We start from the raw sequence: 21,762 nt of genomic DNA on the forward strand, positions 1-21,762 counted from the left end.
TGCAAATGTCAAAAATATCTCTGATTTCTTTAGCTATATCACCAATCTTTTCTATCCTTTTTAGACCTTTAACTCAATGTTAGAAGGGGTCTTTTGTGGGAATAATTGCTTACTATGATTTCCAGCTCAAGCTACTTACCCCTAAATTTTCCTTGTATGGGTGGTATTCTTCTATTTCTTGTGCATTGTATGGTTCCAACTACACCCTGCCTCCCCCTCAACCTTTTTTCCATATATAATTATATTGGTTTGGAGGTCACTCTTTTTAGGCTAAAACCTTGTTTAAATGTTTATTGAATTTTGCATTTGCATCATGTCTAGGGTGCTCTTTTCCCTGGTACTTTTCTAGTGTACATGTACAATCTAGTCCCTTTGATGATCTATTTTTGTTCATTTACAGACAGTAATATTTTTATTTTCTCTCTCTAGTTTATTTGGTATAGAAATTAGAGTTAATGATGGTACTGGTAAGTTTTAGTCCTATGCATGAAGAAGAGCTTCTCATAAACCTATTATTATTAAATAGATTTTGACCCTTTCTTTAACTAATAAGGGTAACATCTTAATAAGTCTATTGCCCTAAGAATAGTGTAACTTTGCAGTCAGGCACTTACATTGCTTGAATAAGTGTAGATTCGTAAATTGAAAGACATTGGTTGCTTTCAATATTTGTTAATGTGCAAAATTCTATATGATTTACACTTTTCAATTAGACAAGAATTGAATTGATCTTTATTTGTGAGATAGGTAAGGGATTACAGAACTGATTGGGATCTACAAGTACACCAACCTGTGGCAGGAAATTATTATCCAGTAAGTTTTGAAAATTCAAATATAATATTGTATCTCTAAACTACTATATAATTTGGTACTTAAGAAGTTGTTGACATGAATCCTATGATCAACATTTAATGAAATATGAGTAAATTAATTATATGCTATGTATCTCAGTAATGCATAATGAGTAAAGTAATTGTGTGCTATAGATATAAAAAAAAATTAGGGTTAGACATCTGTGTGGCAATGCTTGGATTGAGTTTAAATGTTTCAGTGATGCAAAAAAAATCTTATTTTTCAGATACAAGTTATTGATTACGAATAAACATGTATTTAGACTCCCAAAAATATTTTTTGAAACGTTTTCAAAGTTAACTTATATGGTATGGACATAAAATTATGTTGATTCTCTAAAGAAAAATCAATCCTTTCAGATAGCTTCAGGGAAATGTTATACATCTGAAAAATATATTATATAAAGAATTTATGAGAACTTGAAATGTAGCCTAAATGTTCACATTGAAAGTTTATTACCTGGCTAATGAGTTACATTGAATAATGAAAATATAGCTGACAAACAATTTAAACTAGTATGCATTTGATCTCAAGTGTAACTACTTTGTTAATTGTTATATTGCCTCATTTTCACGAGACATAATCTATCTTGGAATCATTTAAATTATAGAAAAGGAAGGTTTGTAGTCATAAGATTCATAATAGGTTGAATGTGTAAGAGGATTGAGGACCATCATAATGTGCTCTCTTTTGTAAAATTACATCTACAAATCATATTTTAACCAGCTTGTACTTCTCAAAAGTTTGTTGGCAATTGACTTAAGATATGGTATCTGTGCATTATTATAGCATGCCATCCATGCGCCATCCCCATTCCAACCTCATCCATAAGTCAGCCATGTATATATTATTATATATTCATATTTTCATAACAACAAGTTCAATAGAAACTGAATAAGACGACAATAATAATATATGTAGGCTATATCTTATGTTAGTGTTGAAAAATATAACCACAAGTTGTGAATTGCCCAATGGAAAATGACAATTTCCACTGATAGTGTGTGTGAAGATTGCCATAAATGATGTGATTTCCCGTTGTGTTGAAAGGGTCAGCTCCCCTATGCTTATAAAAACAAATAAAACTATGTACAAAAATCACAACATACAAAGCTTGATTTGGGTTTTGACATATTATGAAAAAATAATCATGAAATGTAATACTTTTTGCCCCTTGGACTAGGCTTAACCGGAAATAATAATTAAGCACTTACTGCAAACATTTAGGGGTTTTCTTGAAACACAAAAAAAATATACATAGATTTCTAAGTAAATTGTAGAGTAGGAATTTGTGCTCACAAACAAAACATAGGATTACATACAATAGAAGACTTCACAAATCAAAGTTCCCAAATATTACTATTGAAAGCTACAAACACCCGAATTAACAATAATCACAATACAAATCTTGCAGCTATTCATAATCTCTATCCAATATGTAAAACTATTCACACAAGATTATATCCCATGGAGAAATTTATCACAATCACTGAAAGAGCTGAATTATGATTAAAAAGTAAAATAGCAAAGGAGAAAATAATATCTCATAAATGATCAAATGAGTATGAAGCCTGAATTTATCAATTATTTTCCTATAAACTTTAAAATCTCACACAATACTGAAACACAAGGTTAAATAATGAATTTTACATTGAGCATGATAAAATTTATATTATTTGTAGATATAGTTATAGGGGTTCTCTAGGAGCCCTACTCTTGAAAATAGTGCTATAATTCAAGATACAATCAAACACTGCCATAGAAGTAACTAAATGCTGCCACATAGGCTGTAACTAACAAAATGCTACATAGCATTAACTATCAATAGTCCAAATCCAGACAAGCTTAACCTTCCATCCATTAACCTTTTAGTTGATTGGTCTTCAAGAGTGATGACTTGCTAGGGATGGGAATCTTGTTCCATCTCTACAACGGAAAAGATTTGTGGAAAGATAAAGCACATAAAACAAAAATAATAAAATCACATCCCATCTCAAGGTATCCATGGTCATGGACTTGCAGACTTGCAAGTACCTTCACTACATTGTTGCAGAATTCCTAAGAACAACCACTTCATGCTGTAACTCCACAACTTTTGCTTCTTTACCACCACCTTGAACAAGAGTTGAGGCATAGCCTTTACCCTCAACCCCTAGCACTTCTAGTTTTTAAACAGGTTCAATTGCCATCTCCACATTTCTAGAGGCGCCAAAGATTTGTTTGGAAGAAATTATCACAATAGCCATAATCTAACTGAAGCATTAGGTATGAGAAGAGAAAAAATTGTAATAATTTCACCTCTTATTGCCACCTTGGAACACTTCCCCACCACCAAAACAAATTCTACTAATAAGCTCTTGACAAAAACTAAATTTGCAGGTTCATTGAAAGCAAAAATACTTCCCAATTGTCAACACAAAGAAAATGCTTCTAATATAAACAACCTAACTAATCATTTCCATCACCCCTTAACATGTAGGGCAACAATACATAAAAGCTACAACTATTTTATCAAGGGGGCTTGTAGGACTGCATTGAGCCTAAAAGTTTCTAGATTTTGTCTCAATCACTGTAAATGTCGTTATCAGCTCTTTCTTATACCTTTGTTAGCTAAACAGTTTGCCGCCTTGCTCATATTCCTTTCATAATGTTTAAAGGAGATCTCTTCAAAATTTCCCTTTAGGCTGAGAACTTGAAAAATATATAGGAGTTTGCAGCTCATGGTCTTACCTCTGTTTATTGCATTTATCACATCCAATGAATTATCTTTTACTATGAGTTTAGAATGATTTTGCAATACAACCACTCCAAGCTTTGTAGCTATAGCTTTCCTGTTCCACCTCTTTTTTTGATTATCTAAAGAGTCTATAATGACAATATCCCTTGCGCCATACTTAGATAACCATTAGCAGCTCCATCAAAGTTTAATTTCAAGAAACCCTTTGTAGGAGGGAACCACAACTCTCCTTGAGAACATTCCAATGTAGATCACACCAACCTCTCCTAATATTATTGTCACACCTTAAATAGTAGTAGGATTTGAAAACCCTCTCGAGAATTTTCAATTCAAAGCTAGAAAACAAATACTTTACCCTAGCTATCTAAGGCTGTGCAAACTATTTTATTGGAATTAAATTGAAAAAGTTTCTCACTATTAAGTGTCTAAATTTCTAGTATATTTTGTAATGACTCCAGTCGAGAACCCTGAAATGTATGCAATATTTTTGTTTATTTTATGTTCATGGAAAAGTAGAAACAAGCACTCAAACACATAACTAAACCCTACACTAGTTAGATGAGCAATAACAAGTTTTAGAATTTAATTTTGTCATTCATTTATCAAAATAACTGTAAAGAACCAGCTGATCCAATAATAAATGATGCTAAATTATTAATAGAAACTTTCAGATCTTAGTGTTATTCCAAATAATTGATAATAATAGCTAAAACCATCAGCAACAAACCCTTGAATTGTGAATGAGAGGTCAGCGTTAATTCATTTATTATCAGAATTAAACCCTTCAACAACACATAATGGATCAGCAATAAGTCAGTTTTAGAATGCAAATAGCAACAGTCTACTTACACGTTGCCATATAGCTGTACAGACATATAGAAAACCTCAAAGGGGTAGCACAAGACTGAAATGTAGACGTGAAATGAATATAAATGATGATGCAGGCTGGGAGTAGGTTTATAACAGTCACAACATGCTGGAAAATGTATGGGCCAGGTCTGCAATGTTGGCGGCAATGAAAACCCTGTACAGTGGCATAAACCCTCTCAAATCTGCTGGTAAATCACTGATAACATCAAGCATAAACTCGGTGCAGCTGTATATGATCTCCAAATTCTGATAAGAGTGAATGATATGTTGATTTGCTTGCAAAAATAAATCGTTTCAGTTGGAATAAATAGCAACAATAAGATCAGATGTGATCCCCGAATAGAATCCTCACCTTTGGACAAGAGGGTTTTTGCCCTCAAATCCATGATGGAAACTAAGAGGCTTTTTGTATTCTTGATTTCATACACCAAGGGTTTTCATCCTTAAATGTTCGAATTTGAAAATTGAATTCAAAACAATAACAAAATGGATACCTTGCTGTAATGTCCCCTTCTCCATGATATGTCAGAGATAGTAGAGGATTAGCCTATCATTTGACCCTTGTAGGCTAATGGTGTGTTGAGAGGGTCCAGTTGAGCAGTTATGGGGCTCTTCAGGTGGCAGTTGGTAGTGTTCTTCTCTAGATCCTTGGGTTCTTTTATGGCAGTATATTTAGGTAATTCTGTCTCCGTTTGGGGTTACTTAATATTTATAGTAAGTCATGAGGATGATAGAGGCCAACCTTACTATTTTTCCTAAGGCACCTAGATATGCAGAGGATGAGGTGTGTTAGGGGTAAATAACTTATGTTAGTAGGATTGATAGTTATAATTGTGTTTATGTTGTGTTTATGGTTATGTTGCATTGCCGAGAGGTTCCTGTCGGGTAGTTGGGAGTTGGTGATGGTTGGCAACTTGGCCAACCGTTGGGTCTATATATTGTTTGGATGGAACCTCGGCAGGGGAGATTATGTATGGACATATTCTGGATAATTCAATAAAGATATAACTCTTTCGATCTAATTGTTTATCATTATTACTTATGTTGTGATATATAAATGTTTTGTTACATGAATAATTGGTACGTGTGGAAAACACTGTGTTATCTATGAGTGTTACCAGCCTTACATTAAGGACTAAACATTTTGGCGTCGTTGCCTGAACGAACTTGGAGATAACTATGGCGGTAGGCGGAAGGAATTAATGGGTCAGCCATTCAACCAACAATTGATTGTCGTGGACAGCGACACACACGAAGAAAGTACCACAGAAGAGACATGAGAGGATCAGTTGACAGTAGACTTGGTAGAGTTGTGAGACGTGTCGGTCACGCAATACGTGCAGAGAGAGGCTCGGGAGAGAGCCGTCTCGGAAGGCACGGTACGTGGTGAACTCACCGTCAGCACTCCGTCTTTGGCCTGCTCGGAAGTATTCCAAGGTAACTCGCTAGAAATTTGATTGCACTTCAAGATTGAAGGGAGGAAACTACTCGAGAACTCTGTCGGCAACAAGTACTCCGAAGGTACGAGGAATAGAGCCATAGGGAGGAAGAGGAGAGGGAGGCTGGTCGACGCCGTACCTCTAGCACTTGATGCCCCTACGGCCAAACAAGGACAAATGTACCACTACCACCGAAGGAGTAGACGAGGGAATTGTACGAAGATCTCTCCGCATAAAAGAACAGGACAAACGGAGATGATGGCTAAGGGAGGTTGTTGACTCGAGGAGCTCGGAGAAACGCATCAGAAGTCGGAGTCGTAGTCGGGAGAGACAAAGGCCGTGTACGTGAAGGAGTTGGTTGAGGTTGCCAGGAACTTGCCACTTCCAGATGTAGCAGAGGAGGATCTTGCCGACTAGGCCCTGCCCCACACTCGACGTCAAGCGAAGAGGACTACGGAGCCGAGTCATAGAGCAACCCGTCAGAATATTCCGAACAAGGAGAGAAGGCGGTATGAGACCTGCATGAGAAGATCGCCACTATTTTTGAAGCAACATTATCTCGCATCAGGAATTTGTCCTTGGCAGAGGGAATCAAAATAGGAAGGTTAGATCTAGAAACCTTGGGAAGGAGGGACTGTAGGAGTGAGGGTGACCAAAGCCCTGCGAACATGTGCCCAGCTAGACCAAGAGCATACGGTACCTCTCGGGCACATAATACCTTTCCGGCATATAGTCACTTCCAAGCGCTACATAAAACCTTCCACACAAGAACAATGGCACAAACCCTGGAGAAACAAAAGCTTCCAAAATTCATGGGCGACGGGTCAGAGGATCCCGTACAACATTGTAAGACATGCGTGACCATTTGGGAAGCAAATGGCCAGGATGACCGCGATTACTGGTTGAAAGCATTTCCAGCCACCCTGCGGGGAATAGCGATTGATTGGTATACAGACCTGGATGTCCAGTATAAAACATCCTGGAACAGTTTGAAGAATGCTTTCCAGGAGGAGTTCAAACTCCTAAGGGATGACAACGAAATTGTGGCAGAGATTTACAACACCAAGCAAGGAAAAAGTGAAAGCGTGTGGGCATATAACAGAAGGCTAAGGGAACTACTCAACAAAATGGAGAACCAGCCGGCTGATGGCCTCAAGAAGCGGTGGTTTGTTGAAGGACTGGTATCGTCCCTCAGACGGAAGATGAAAGTGGTTCCTCCGCCCTCGTATGATGAAGCATATAACCGCGCGATGGATATTGAAAGTGAAAACAAGACATCCCGAGGGAAACGTCGGGTGAGCGATGGTGACAGTATGGATGAAGACAGCGATGGGGACTCCAAAACCGTGCAAGCACTCCGAAGGGATATGATGAGGATGATGAAAGAATTAAAAGGTGACAAAGAAAGTGGCAGGGAAGGAAAAGAGCTATGGTGCACCGACTGCAAGACGGAAGGACACACTAAGGGGAGTTGTCCCCGCAAAGCCTTTTGTGACATCTACCAAGTAATGGGACATTCCATTAAGGAATGCCCACACAACTTGAAAGCACGGAGCACACAAGTGCTCTACGCCCAACCCGACCAAGTCACACCGCCAGCGACACCTCCAAAGTCGGCAGCAAACTCTGACGCCTCTCCTAGAGGGTACCGAAACAACTGGTGGGGTAACAATAGATCCAATACTAACACTCCACGGAGTAGAATTCAATAGGACGCAAAGGGACAACCCATGATCCAATGCTGGAAATACAACCAATGGGGTCGCTTTGTGCAGGAATGCCAAAATGGAGATGACGCAGGAAGTTTGCTATGCAAATGGTGTGGTCTGGGGAATCATGAGGACACAGAGTGTCCAAAGCAAAAAGGGGTAAATATGGTGGAGGTAGAAGAACCAGGGGAAGGCGTACTGCCAATCACAAGATTGCAAAACAAGAAAGCCATGTATCCTAGCCCTCGCACGGAGAAAGAAAGACTCCAAGAAGCCAGGGCAGATATTGAGTGGGCGATGGCAGAAGAACGGAGGGCCTTGCACCCGGCTGCCAATACCCCACTCCGTTCAGAACTAGAGAAAACTATCATTAAGCAGATGTTACAGACCACTATACCCATGGGGGTATTCGATCTTCTACAGACCATGCCACAGTTGAGGATGGCCCTGACAAATGCAGCCGGCGACACTACCATCAACCAGGAACACCGAACGATGACAGAACCACTTAGTACGGCTCCGGTGAAGGAACTTGGTACGGATGCCATGGACCCCATCTTGCTCACGGTGAGTATTGGACGAAAACCTTCTATGGTGGAGATGGATATAATGGGACAAAAGCTCACAAACACCATTGTGGATGGCAGGTCTGGGGTCAATGTGCTACCGGAAGAAACTTGGAGAGGTCTTGGCAAGCCTACTCTCTGGCCACCAACATTTCATCTGGTCGGTGCAGATCAACACGGTATCAAACCTCTCGGTACTCTCATGGCACAAAAGGTAGTGATCGGGACACAACAATTCCTTTTGGACTTCGTAGTCATCCCACTGGAAAGAAAAGTGTACGACGCCCTCTTGGGAAGGGGATGGCTGATCATGGCTAGAGCCAATCATAATTGGAAGAAGAATACACTCTCAATCGAAAGTGAAGGCCATAAGTATGTGATTGACCTGAGGAATCAGTTCATCAGTGAAGAGCTTGCGTCGTCTGACTCCGACTTGGAAGACTCAAATAGATGGGAGTGGGGTTCCGAAGGAGACAGAGGAGGAAGGGAACCCAACAAGGAGGGAGTATTGGAACTGGACGGATGCCCTAAGGATGGAACTAGTTCGTTGGCCGGACTCTTCCATTGGCAGATGGAGGACTACGAGGTCTTCCACCCAGAGTGCCACATGCTGCAAATATGCAAGATTGGGGAATCAAGTGGCGGTATGGAGGAACAGTCATTTCCATCGGAGTACGGCAGGTACTAGGAGGGAATGGCACGAGTGGATGACAAGCGAGCCCACTAGTTTGAACGAGACAAACCCATCAAGTACGAGGAAAGGGGCATGGAAAAAGTTAAAGTAAGGGAAATAAATAAGGAAAAACTACGACTGATAAAAAGGCATTTATTTTATATTAAGTTAATAAAGCATTTATGCCTAACCCTAACCCTGACAAGGACAAGTAATTATAAAAACCCCCAAGAGGCCCATTTGTATACAGAGTGGGGGAGGAAGCGAAGCAAACCCGACAGCAAGGCGGAGCTGGAAGGGCAAAGGTAGGTACTTGTACGAATGGACACATGAGAGGACTTCAGCCCGTACACCGTACGGACCAACTGTACGGACGTGAAGGCATGGGAAGGAGCATTGGAAGGCCTGTACGATGTACAGATTGCTCGTACTGGAAATCAGGAAAGACAAATGCCTCACCCGTATGGCGTACGACCGACGCGTACGAAGGCAACAGGAGGAAGTAGAAGGCAACGGGATGTTCCGTATGGTGTACGACGTACAGAACGCATAGCACAGGGAAGGACGGGACGTACGACAGACGCACCTAGTCCGTACGGTTGGCACCAAATTCAACAGGCCATGCCGTACGTCGTACAAAGTCTTAGGTATGACATAGATCAATCTCGGCATTATTTGTCGTACAGAGCTCAGTGTAGACCGTACGGCAAGCTAAGTAGTCGGTACAGTAGTGTATAGCCGTCGACGCAAGGAAGGAGGAAGTCGTACGGCCAAGGAAACGAATACCGTACGGTACCGTACAGAGACCAGCATGCAATAGTCCGTACACGCAAGAAGCAGGCAGGTATAAGAAGGAAGAAGGTTATTTGGCAAGTCAAACCTTGGACTCTATACGGTGAGAAGGCAGTGGATAGTGCAATGGGTCATACAAATTGGCGAAGCACCCTTTTAGACAGTTATAATAATGGCCACGGACGGGACAAAGGAAGGTGAATAGAGCAGGGCAGTTATAGTGCAGCCATGACTGCCATAGAGCCAACCAGCAGCAAGAAAGCCAGGAACCGGCCAAAGGTGCAGAAGGACTTAGAGGAGCTCACGGCGAAGAATGTAGCATTTGAAAGTGTGACCGGTAGCGAATGCCGCACTTGGTGGGAAGAAACGCCTCCGGACCATTTAATAAAGGACTCCCTCAGGAAGGCTCAGGTAGACCATGCCATCCAAATGCCCACGTTCAGCATCAAGGATTTTGAGCCAGTACTGCGGACTATGGTGTCTGGATATATCCCGCAAGAAAGAGCCTCCATCATTCAGTTTCAGGGATGCACAGTGCGAGTTTCTTTTAAACTGAAGGATTTCAGTTGTTTTTTGGCATACCTGAGAAGGAGGCATCTGCAGCCAAACCAACCAAAAAGCTTACCAAGGAAAAACAGAAATGGTTGATGGACTTGGTATGTAGGGATGACCTCACAGAGGAACAGTGGAAGAGTGCCTAGTCCACGGCAGGGGGTTGAAACGTGCGTTTATCGCACCAGGAGAATGGAGGATGTTAATGGACCTGGTAAAAAGTCGCCTTACAGGAGCCAGCTATGCATTTGACATAGCTGTGTGGATGATAGGATTAATGAATGGGATTAAGTGTGGGAAGGTGTACAACTGGGGGCAACTCTTGGCAGAACGAATTCATGATTTTCTCAAACTAGAACACAAGACGTTCAACATGTGCCATCATGCCATCAGCTTATTCTTGGACGCTGTACGCCTGCAAGTACCACCAGAAATGTGGGGAACATTCGAACCGCATGGACGGGTGGAACCAAATAAACCTACCATATACTACCATACCCACTTGGACACACTAGGTGATACCGTGCAGCCAACCAAACTGAGGAGGAAGCTGGACGCATCTATAGAGTTCGAAGATGCCAGTAGTGCTGAAGGGTCTGAGGAAGAGGCAAAGGAGACTGAGGAGTAGGAAAGTGGTGATGAAGGGTTTCGCATGGTACCACACACAGTTGCAGAGGATGAAGGGGAAGCAGAGTCGTAGTAGCAGGAAGAGGAAGAGGAGGATCAACACAGAGGGTTACGGGCACAATGGAAGAGTACGAGGGTGAAGTTCACACCTCCGAAATTGTCTTCGGCACACTTGGTACCGCAAGAAGCACTTACCATGGCCATCCCTATGGGGGACGTGCGACTAGTAGGGGTGCTGTTCCGAAAAATCAACGAAGGGGAACCACTAGCATAGTGGCAGGTATCATTGCCACAAATTAGCTTGGTTGTACTTGCAGCAGAAGCCACAGAGGGTACCAGTATGGTAGACCAAACAGTGGTAGGGGAGGCCATACTAGGAAAAGACACAATGACCGAGCAGGGAATTGGTATGACATATCTAGGTTCAGGTATGAAAGACATTGGTACGGTACCAGCAGGTACTGGTACAATATCAACATGTATTGGTATGGTACCAGTAGGTACTGATACAGTGCCAATAGGTACTGGTACAGTTCCAGCATGTATTGGTACAACTTCAATAGGTACTGGTACAGCTCCAACAGGTACTCGTACGACTCCAACATGTACTGGTACAACATCAACAGGTACTGGTACGTCTCCAATAGGTACTGGTACTGCTCCAACAAGTACTTGTACAACAAGAACTGGTACTGCTCCAGTAGGTACTGGTATGGTACCAGCAGGAACTAATATGACGAGCACTGGTACAATACTAGTAGGTACTGGTATGGTACTGACACGTAGTGGTACACTAGGTGCTAGTAGGGAACCAGCGGAGAAAGATGAGGCAAGGGATGTATTGATGACTGGGGATGGCCTGGAGGCGTTGGCAGCACTAGAGACACTCATAGACGAAGATATAGATGCCTCGCTGGATGGATGGCTGGGGCAGTTCGCACTCACTCCGCACCTTCCCCCCTCCCCTGCACCACATAGCATGGCCATTGAGGTGTGCCTGACATCGGACATAACTATTACTATCTCAGACTAGGACGAGGGGATGTCTGTTGACCGAGAGCATCAAGCCCCAGGAAGTGGCGGGCAAGACCAAAAGAGCTGTGGGCCAGAAAAATCACTAGCAGGGCTCCACCTCACTCCACCAGATCCGAGTGATCCAGCAGGCTCACTCTAGCGATTCCTGGGAGAGCTCTCCGATATTGCACGGGGAATGGCACAGTTGACTGGGCAGATGGAGGTCGGCAACTCCGCCGACGCTACGCAACTGTGTCACTTCATGACTACGGGGTGTGCAGATGAGTTCGCATGCCACTTCGAGCAACAAGAGTGGCTGAATTGTAGTACGCTAGAGATGGTTCAGGAATAGACTCACAGGCACCTGGTGGAAGGCAGGGGCACGTTGGACACCACCTTCCGCAACATGGAGGGGGCCTTCCGGGATGTATACTTGCAGATGCGGCAGCACCAAGTAGAGCAAGAAGCTTAGCAGTTGTACATAACAAAACTCGAGAAGGGGAGAAGCATGCACAGTTAGTTGCAGCAGAAAGGAACCTGCGGAATGAGTTGGAAATGAAGATGACCACCTATGAGGCATGTTGCAGCATGCAGAAGAAGGAGGTGCAAGTACTAGCAGCCCAAGTGGCAGAGCTCACCTCACAGATAGAGCAAAAAGATAAGAAACTATTGGAAGTTGCCCACATGGTAAAGAAGGCATGGGAATGACAGCTGCTGGTAGAAAAGAACCTGAGACTTCACACCGGACAACAATCTTCTTCTCCATCCACTACAGGGACGCCTCCTCCCTCGATCTTAGTTTATATTTTGTATTTCAGCTCCTATTGTCTTAGTCGTCTGGAAGACGACTACTTTTTTGGGGGGGCTAATGTTAGGGGTAAATAACTTATGTTAGTAGGATTGATAGTTATAATTGTGTTTATGTTGTGTTTATGGTTATGTTGCGTCGCTGAGAGGTTCCCATCGGGTAGTTGGGAGTTGGTGATGGTTGGCAACTTGGCCAACTGTCGGGTCTATATATTGTTTGGATGGAACCTCGGTAGGGAAGATTATGTATGGATATATTCTAGATAATTCAATAAAGATATAACTCTTCCGATCTAATTTTTTATCATTATTACTTATGCTGTGATATATGAATGTTCTGTTACATGAATAACTGGTACGTGTGGAATACATTGTGTTATCTGTGAGTGTTACCAACCTTACATTGAGGACTAAACATAGTGGACTTCCCTATGGTTTTTGTAGAATCGAGAAATAATGATTATTTTGGGAGTTATGATAATTTAATTGTTATTAAAGTTATACTTTAGTAATAATTAATTATATGAGCATATTAATAATTAATATTTTGACTTTATATTATAAGGTGCAATTAATATCATAAAGTCAAATATTAATATCATTTAAGATGGGCGCTTACTTTGCAAATATTAAAAATGGCCTAAAGTAAAGTGAAGCATTTAATAAATTAAAAGACATTAAATGCTTTTTGTGGGAAATCGAGCCACATTGGAGACTTATAAAAGGAGCCTCAATGAATAATTAATTCATTCTACACTTATGCATTTTGGTGAAATGGTCTGTGAGGAGAAGAAACAAAGGTTTTCAGAGATTTCGATCTTGGAGAGCGTAGCTGCTTCATGATTATTGCTGCCTGAGGGTGTGAGAGATCATCTTAGGGTTGCATTTATTGGTGAGTGCAGACAGTAGTCATATTTGGGCAAATTGAAGGGATTATTCTAGGGTTTGGAGAGTATTGGAGAATCATTTGCAGAGAGATTACATTGCAGATTGGAGAACGGAGTTATTAATGTTTTTATGCCTTAATATCTGCTGCTGGCCGTACCAATCTGCTACTGCTGGGGTCATACCAATCTGATGCGGAAGGGCCGTACAACTTCCATTGCCTGGTCGTGGTCTTCAAGGTGGAGGCGACTATCTTTTGGAGCATTGTCTAACATTAATTTTGGTCGGCTATTCATTGGAGGTGGACAGCAATAAATACCAGAATGAATCAGTCCTATTTTCCCCATATTTGGCGTTCACAACTGCTGCATAATCATTTTCATGCCTGCAACATTATAGCCCTTCATTTCCGGGTATGAGTTATGTAATTATTTGCAATAAATATTCAGCAATAAATAATCAGATTTGGAATGAGCTATTCTTTGTCTGGCATTAGTTATTTAATGATATATTGCATTTCCTATAATTATTGCATTTCCTAGCAAGGCATCAAAAATACAAAAAAACTATAAAACATTAAAATTCCAAAAAAAAAAGTTAAACAAAACCAACAGGCAGAAATCAGCAGTAAATATCTCTACAAGGGGGTGGGATATTTCACTTGCTTTAAGAACTTACTTTTCCTTTATAGGCGCCCCCTTTTGGGCCCTTCATTAATCTCACTTTTTTCCTCTTAAGATTTTTTAAATGAAGCATTGCGTAGGTCTTAGAATGTCTCATTTAGATGGCCATTCCAATAATAACATTTAAATTGCCGTTTTGAAAAGATAATTGGGCTCAACTTACATTGTTATGATTAAATTATTCGTATTGTGCCCCTTATGTAATGTCCCCAAATTTTTATAAACTGATTTAATTGAATTAATCGATTAAGTTCTCCAAAAATTAATTTTATTTCAAAAAGATGATTTAAATAATTAATTAAATTAAAAATAAAGTAAAAATAATAAAATATTAAAATAAGTCACTTTATTAAATAAAGTGCTCTTGTTGTGTCTAATATTAAATATGGCCAATCTTCTCCATGTTGCTTGGAGGTCTTTATAAGGAGGAGCTTTGGTAAGGCATGCTTATGGTTTTTGATATAACGATTATGCCTTGTGCTTTGTATAAGCTAATCTCTGAGGACGAAAACCTTCAATAGATTAAAGAAAGGTTGGACGAAAACCGAACTCTTCCTAAGAGTCGATTAGTGATGGAGTTCACAGTTGGGCCAAATTTGTGAAGTCTCCAATGGGGACAAATTTGCAGAAGTTTAGGGTTTGATTCAGAAATAAAGAAATGGATATTTATTAGATGATTATATTCTAGGAATGGACGGCTAAATTCTTGAGATATAACTTTATTTCTATCATCTAAAGTTTGGCACAAGTAATTTTTCGTTTATGATATTGTTGTGAGTATGCTTTAGTGCCGACTCCTCATTCAATATCCTAGGTTTAATTGATATTGCAGGTTTATTAAAAGAGCCTACTCAATTAAGTGAAGGTTGAGGATTAACTTTCGAGGCATTGAGATACTAGAGTAATATTTTTGTGTATGGCCCGATCTTTAATTTAATAGTCTTCTAAAGTTTGGGCTTATGAAATATTTATTTTTTTCTATTTTCATGGACTTCCCTTTGAGCCCAACATGTTTTTGGAGCAGCTTTTGCAAGTCATTTCCGTAGCTATCTAGTGTGGCTCCTTAAACAACATTAACTCTTGAAGTTGCGGATTCTCATTAGAGCATGGGTCTTTAGATAGGTGTTAGCATACATTGTTTCCAAATGTAGATTTATCTTTTTCTTTATATTGAATCAATGCAAGATTACAAGTAATGTTTAGCTAAAGAAGATAGCTGAAAGAATATACAGAGGACCTTCAAATGGACATGACAACTTAGAAGACAACAAAGATGATTACAAAAGCCAGCAAATGGCATACATAAGAAACCAGACATTAATAATTCAGTTTGAACACTTTACAAAGAACTATTTTGCAGCTGTTTTGAAGAATGTTAGCTTGATCTTGAATTTCTTGAAGTTGAGCCATGGCCAAAACATTTCTTTTGGATAAATCTAGAATCAGTGAAAACAAAAGTGCTGCCTGAAAAACTATGTCAGAGTAAAGCTTTAAAATACTAGTTTTCGAAAAATAATTGCTTGAGATCATAGTAGTACACCTAGCCTTCCAAATATGACTTAAAATCACTTGTCTAATAGAATCAGAAATACAATTATTATGCAAACCAAGGCCAAAGAGAGCTTCCTTCCAATTCAACTTATGATGAAAAATAGCAGAAAAATTGGTAAAAACAGCTTTCCTTTGTTTTTTCACAAAAGGGTATTCCCAAAATAAATGTTTCATATTTTCACTGCATGAGCAAAAGGGACATTTAATTGGTTTAACTACAACACATCTTAGTCTATCTCCAACTAGCAACTTGTGATGAACATTCTATAATGTCCCAAATCCGTAGTCTGCATCCCTTGCCGCTTTTTCCTTTGTTGCTATCCTGCACACCCCCCTTTCCTCCTCATGGTGTGCCCTTTAATACTTGCGGGGCCGGGAACATGTTGGAGTGGACCCATCCAAGGGTCGTGGCCACTAAAGGAATGGTGAGCGGTGGTGACTGTTGGAGTCACCTCTCCCTGTTTGACCCGCACTTCCTCTCGGCGCCTTAGACTAGTCTTCATCGCATTTTATTTAATGCTTTCGTTTAGAAGTGATACGCTCTTCCTTAGTGTGGTTAAGGAGAGCGTTAATTGTAGTATCATAAATAATTTATATTGTATATAGGTTCTATTAATGATATCGTATTAATATGATATTATTCCAAATAATAATTATAATGTATTTTGACAATTTATGTTATATTTTATATTTATTAAATAACACGTTATATGGTAAATGTAATATTATATTACATATCAATATATCTATTTTATGTTTATTTAACTAATAATATTTTATGGTAAAGCTTCTTTAATAGTTAATATTAATAATTGAAATATGAACGTTACATTAAAATAAAACAAGAAGTCATCTCAGATTAGGTTACAATAATGGTAGGAATTAATTAAACCATCACATCTATCCAATAAACTAATTGATTATTGTCATTAGTTAATGCAATTGGTGTGGTCAATCCTTAACCATGCTCGATATCATCCTTAGATGGAAATCAATAATCAATACTTATTGTTTCAATGGCAACATATTCTCCGTAATTGTCTGTCCCAGTCCGACATGAAGACTGTGTATTTAACCCACGAATGGTATCTGTATCTGCTGATTCCCCCATGGCATACTATTATCGATGATGCTCGTGCTAGAGGAATCAGGTATATTATCATTGTCACATGGTATGACTGTGTATTTGGCTGTCTCTTCTACAACTTCGTCTCTTTCAGAGACTTCACGAAGTTGTTCCTTTGCGTCAGAGACTACATAATTAACTCCTATGAATACTCCACCCACTTTTAGGTGTCCTTCACATTCGTTCCTTGATTATTGTCCACTTCCACCTTGTCGTATTCACACTGCTTCTAATACCCTAATCCGTTATTCATTTAATAATTTTGGACATTCTTGGGTATGATATTGTATTAAAATAATATTTAATATTGATATGATTAATATTATTTTTATATTAATGAATGATTAATATTACTATTAACATCAATAATTAATTACCTAATAAATGATAATTTATTATTATGATTAAGAATCACAAAATCTATTATTAATTACATCACCGGGATGTGGGGTTATGATAACCCTCTCACTTTAGAGGAAAATCGTGAAGTCTCATAAATGAGACGTTTTTCCAATATTATTATATGTTAATTAATAAATGTTTTAATTATCGTATTTATTTAATCACAATAATCCAATATCCAAAGAGGGGTTATGACAGTACGCCCTTCCCGAATTTGCTTGTCCTCAAGCAAATGTTTATTTTAATTTCCTCAACTAAGTCATCTACCATCATGAGTTAAACAACACAGAGCATATATATGGGAAACACGAAGCATACACGTGGAGGGCATAGAGCATACACATGGAAAACACGAAGCATACATATAGGCAAACACGGAATATACATGTGAATACACACATTGTGAAATTTCTTTCTTGTTATGAGTAGAAACACAAATCAACACCAACTTGATGCAAAAACATAAACACTCAATCTAGTTTGTGATCTCAGGTAGAGTATTTAAGAATTTCAAATGGAGTAAATATAATGAGTCTGATTAGCCATATCGACAAAGAGGATAGATAGCACAATGTTTGGATATTTTCCTCAAGTATTAATTAAATGGACTATGCTTAACTCCCTAAGCTAGAAATTGAGTCTCAACATTAGTTCCGGATTTTCATATTTGTGCAATCACTAAATTCCACCTCTTAGCACTGATTTTGCATCTCCATTTATAATTGAGGTGGGGAATGATCTCATAATGAGGCAATAGATGGATATAAACTTTCTTTAGAGGAAGATGGTGGAAATGAGAAGAAGCCGTCCATTTCAAATCTTTAAAATAGTTGCATTCCCTTGGCGTACATATAAGAAATTCACTATACTTGATGTTTAACTGAAATTTCTCTTTGATTTTCATCTAAGAAGCCCAATCAAAGTTATTAAAATCCTACATGTCTTTAAATTTCTGAATCCCTTTTGTTTTGGAAAGAAAACAACAAGTGGTTGATTGTGATAACTAATAAGTTTATTCCACCAAATTGACAATGAAGCAAAGCTAAAACCTTGCTGTAAGGAGTAGCCATTCCATTGCAAAAATTGACAAACCTACTGCCAATCCTTCCAAATGGACTGTATAGGGAAAGAGGCCTTGATTTTGAAAAAGGGAGACATCATAATTTTATCAAACCAATTAATAGATTGCCATTTTTTATTGGCACCAGCTTGAAAAACTCAATGACAAACAAATATCTTCCATGGTTCATCCCCTTTAGTAGCTCTAATAATCCACTTCGCAACAAGGCATAACCCTTGAGTTTTTGGGTCAATGATTCCTAGACCACCTTTATGTTTTGGTTGAATGCAATGAGACCAAGAAGACGCAATAAAATCAGCATAGCCATCCCATTTGGACCAAAGAAATTTTCAAATTAGCTTATTCAGATCTTCATATTTCCTCTTCGAAGGCATCCAACAAGATGAATGGTACACATGAGAAGCAATAAAATTTGTATGGGCTACTTCAATCCTACCTGCCAAAGAGAAATAGTTTATTTTTAAGTTTGTTTAGGAACCATTCCCACATATAAAAAAGAGAGACCTCGACACCAAAGGGAATGCCAAGATATTTGGTAATCTCCCCATGTTTAACTTCCTTCCATTCCTTAGGAATACCTCCAAATTGGGACATCAACAATTCAATCTTGTTATGAGCTAACTGCGAACCAGAAATGGCACAATATAAATCAAGGATTTCTAGAGTATTCTTTAACTCTTCTTCATCATTTTGCAAAAAGAACATACTATCATCAGCAAAATGAGAGTTGATAACCAATCTGTTTTGTGGCATACAAATTCCTTTAATATGCTTCAATTGGTTGCCTGTTTGGAGAAGGTAACCCAAGGCATCAGTAGTAAGTACATACAAGAAGGGGGATAAAGGGCATCCCTGCCTTATGGATCACTGCATTTCAAATGGAACAGTTAAAGAAAATCGATCACAATTTGTGCATTGGCATCACGAAACAACATGCGAACATGTGTTAGTAATTTAGGCCCAAACCCCAACCAATGTAACATTTTGAAGATGAGATTTGAGAAAATCTTATCATAAGCTTTCTCAAAGTCTAATTTGATTAGCAAGGCATTTTGACCTGACTGACGGGTCCATTCAAGTGTCTCCCAAGCTAACATTAGGTTATTCAAAATAAATTTGCCTTTGACAAAGCCAGTTTGCTCAGCTCTAACAATTACTTGGATCACCAGTTCAATCCTAATAGCTAAGGCCTTTACAATAATTTTATAAGATGTATTTAATAAGGTAATTGGTCTCCAACCAGCAATTGTATCCTCATTCTTCCCTTTAGGAATAAGTTTGATTAAACCTCTATTTATGTTTGGTCGTAAAAAGCCCTTATGAAAGGCTTCCAAATAGAGCATATAAAAACATCCTTGATTTTATCCCACATAGTTTGATAAAACACAGCTGGGAGGCCATCATAACCTGGACTTTTATAAGGCCTCATGGAAAAAAGAGCACACTCAATATCCTCCAAGGAAAGGATGCAGTCGAAATAAAGACTATATCCGGGATCAATTTTATTAGTGATAAAATCCCAAATAACTCTTGATCTAAATTTCAAACATAGGAAACCATGCTAACATCCAAAATAACATAGGCTCACCAAGTTTCAATGACTTTTGTATTCACTTTGGCAGTATTTCAGCGACAATTTCACACAAGTCTCTCATTACAAAATGAAGTGAGCAAGTCTTATATCGAGCTCTTATTACAAATGAAGGCCCCGTATTGATTCAAAATCAATGGCCAAGATTAAGACAACTAAAGCCTAATTAGGGTTAGTTACAACTTACTAACTAACTGACCAAACTTTATTAAAAACTAGCCAATAGAAAATAAACAGCTTCCTTGGCACAAAATGCAAGGAATGAGAACAAATGGCAAATTTCCATGCCACCTAATCCTTCAACAAACTTTCTTCTAGAATGATGTATCTTTTATCCTTTTATCTAATAGAAAATTTAATGAACTTAGACACAACAAGATCAAGCTCTATCATTGGTATACTTGGTATGATATCCAACTTATATTCGATGACGTCCAAGTCATCAACGCTTGGCAAATATTCTCTAGCATTCCAATTCTCATCCCCGAAAGCTATTTGTGTGCAGGGAAGTGTGACTGTCAAACAATCAAAAGGTTAAGTTACACACCAATGAAACATTACATATAAAGGGATAAATTGACAAAACAAGTTAGATAACCATTCCATTGTCCTCTATCTCCAAGGATTCCTCAAGTCATGGGTTTTGCTCTCAGATCATTGAGCAACTTGACTCTTAGAATGACAACTCAAAGGGTGAGTGCTATGGCAAATTGATTTATATGCTTATGCAACTAAGATCTATGATATTATAACAAAACTATGCTATAATGAAGATTAATGATTATGATAATGAAACTAACATGCTATGATGGATAAATTACTATGCTGACTTGCTTATGATTGCTAGACTAATATGATTATGATCTAAAATGCTTGAGGATAATTTGTGTGACTTGATAATGAAAGCACTATGATAATGAAAAATAATTTTGATCATGTGTAGCCTTGATATTGAGAGGATGAGTCCTATTTATAGAGGAAATTGGCAATTAGATGGCTAAGATTGGATTAACTTAGCAAGGGCTAGGATTGTATGAGAGAGGGCACATGATCCTCAATCCATGTTTGCAACTTTCACCAATGCAATGGTGACAAGTGGCATTATGAGAGGGCTTGAGAGGAGAGGGAAGAAGCATTAAATGTTTGAGGGGACATGAGGGTTACCCTAGGGGGTTTGGTTAGGGTTAGTTTAGTGGATAAATTTTTTATCCAAGGGATAAACTCTTGTGCAAGGGTTAAAGGATATCCATGGTCAAAGTCTAAGTCACCAAGTTCGAATTCGAATTCAGCAACAATAAAATTTGGATGAAGTTCGACAAGGGTAAAAAATTCGAAAAAAAAAATCGACATTAAATTCGCCTATATAAATTTAAATTATTTAAGTATATAAATAATAAATTCATTAAATTATAAATATAACTTAAATTTTTAAATATATTTGAAATACTATTATAAAATAAAATAAATTTGAAATGAAATTAAAATTAAATAATATTATATCAAATTTAAAATTAATATAAAAATTTAACAATGTAATTAAAATTATTAAAAATAAAACTATATTATGAATTTATATTACATTATAATTAATTTTAAAAACTTCTTTAAGTCATATTCCGTAATTTATAATACATTATCTTTATAAATTAAATGGTCTAAGTGGTTGAATGGGGGCTCACCACGACTATTGTATATCGGGCCTTTAAACATTATCTTTATGCATTATCGTTATTCAGATAAACTCTGATAAATTCCTTTTGGAAAGGGATTTTTGCAGTGGGAAGCACAGTTATCATCAAATTGAT

General features: G+C 38.5%; 1 protein-coding gene across 1 annotated transcript in view; it reads left to right on the forward strand.

The window, feature by feature from the left end:
• The window catches only part of LOC131064401 (alpha-mannosidase), a 178,293-nt gene that overhangs the window by 114,492 nt on the left and 42,039 nt on the right, over positions 1–21,762 (forward strand). The window contains exon 23 of the mRNA XM_057998534.2: positions 748–813. Within this exon, the coding sequence (XP_057854517.2) occupies positions 748–813 (66 nt within the window). The remainder of the gene's footprint in view (positions 1–747; positions 814–21,762) is intronic.

The sequence above is a fragment of the Cryptomeria japonica genome, chromosome 5, assembly GCF_030272615.1.
Source record: "Cryptomeria japonica chromosome 5, Sugi_1.0, whole genome shotgun sequence".
In the NCBI taxonomy this organism is placed as follows: Eukaryota; Viridiplantae; Streptophyta; class Pinopsida; order Cupressales; family Cupressaceae; genus Cryptomeria; species Cryptomeria japonica.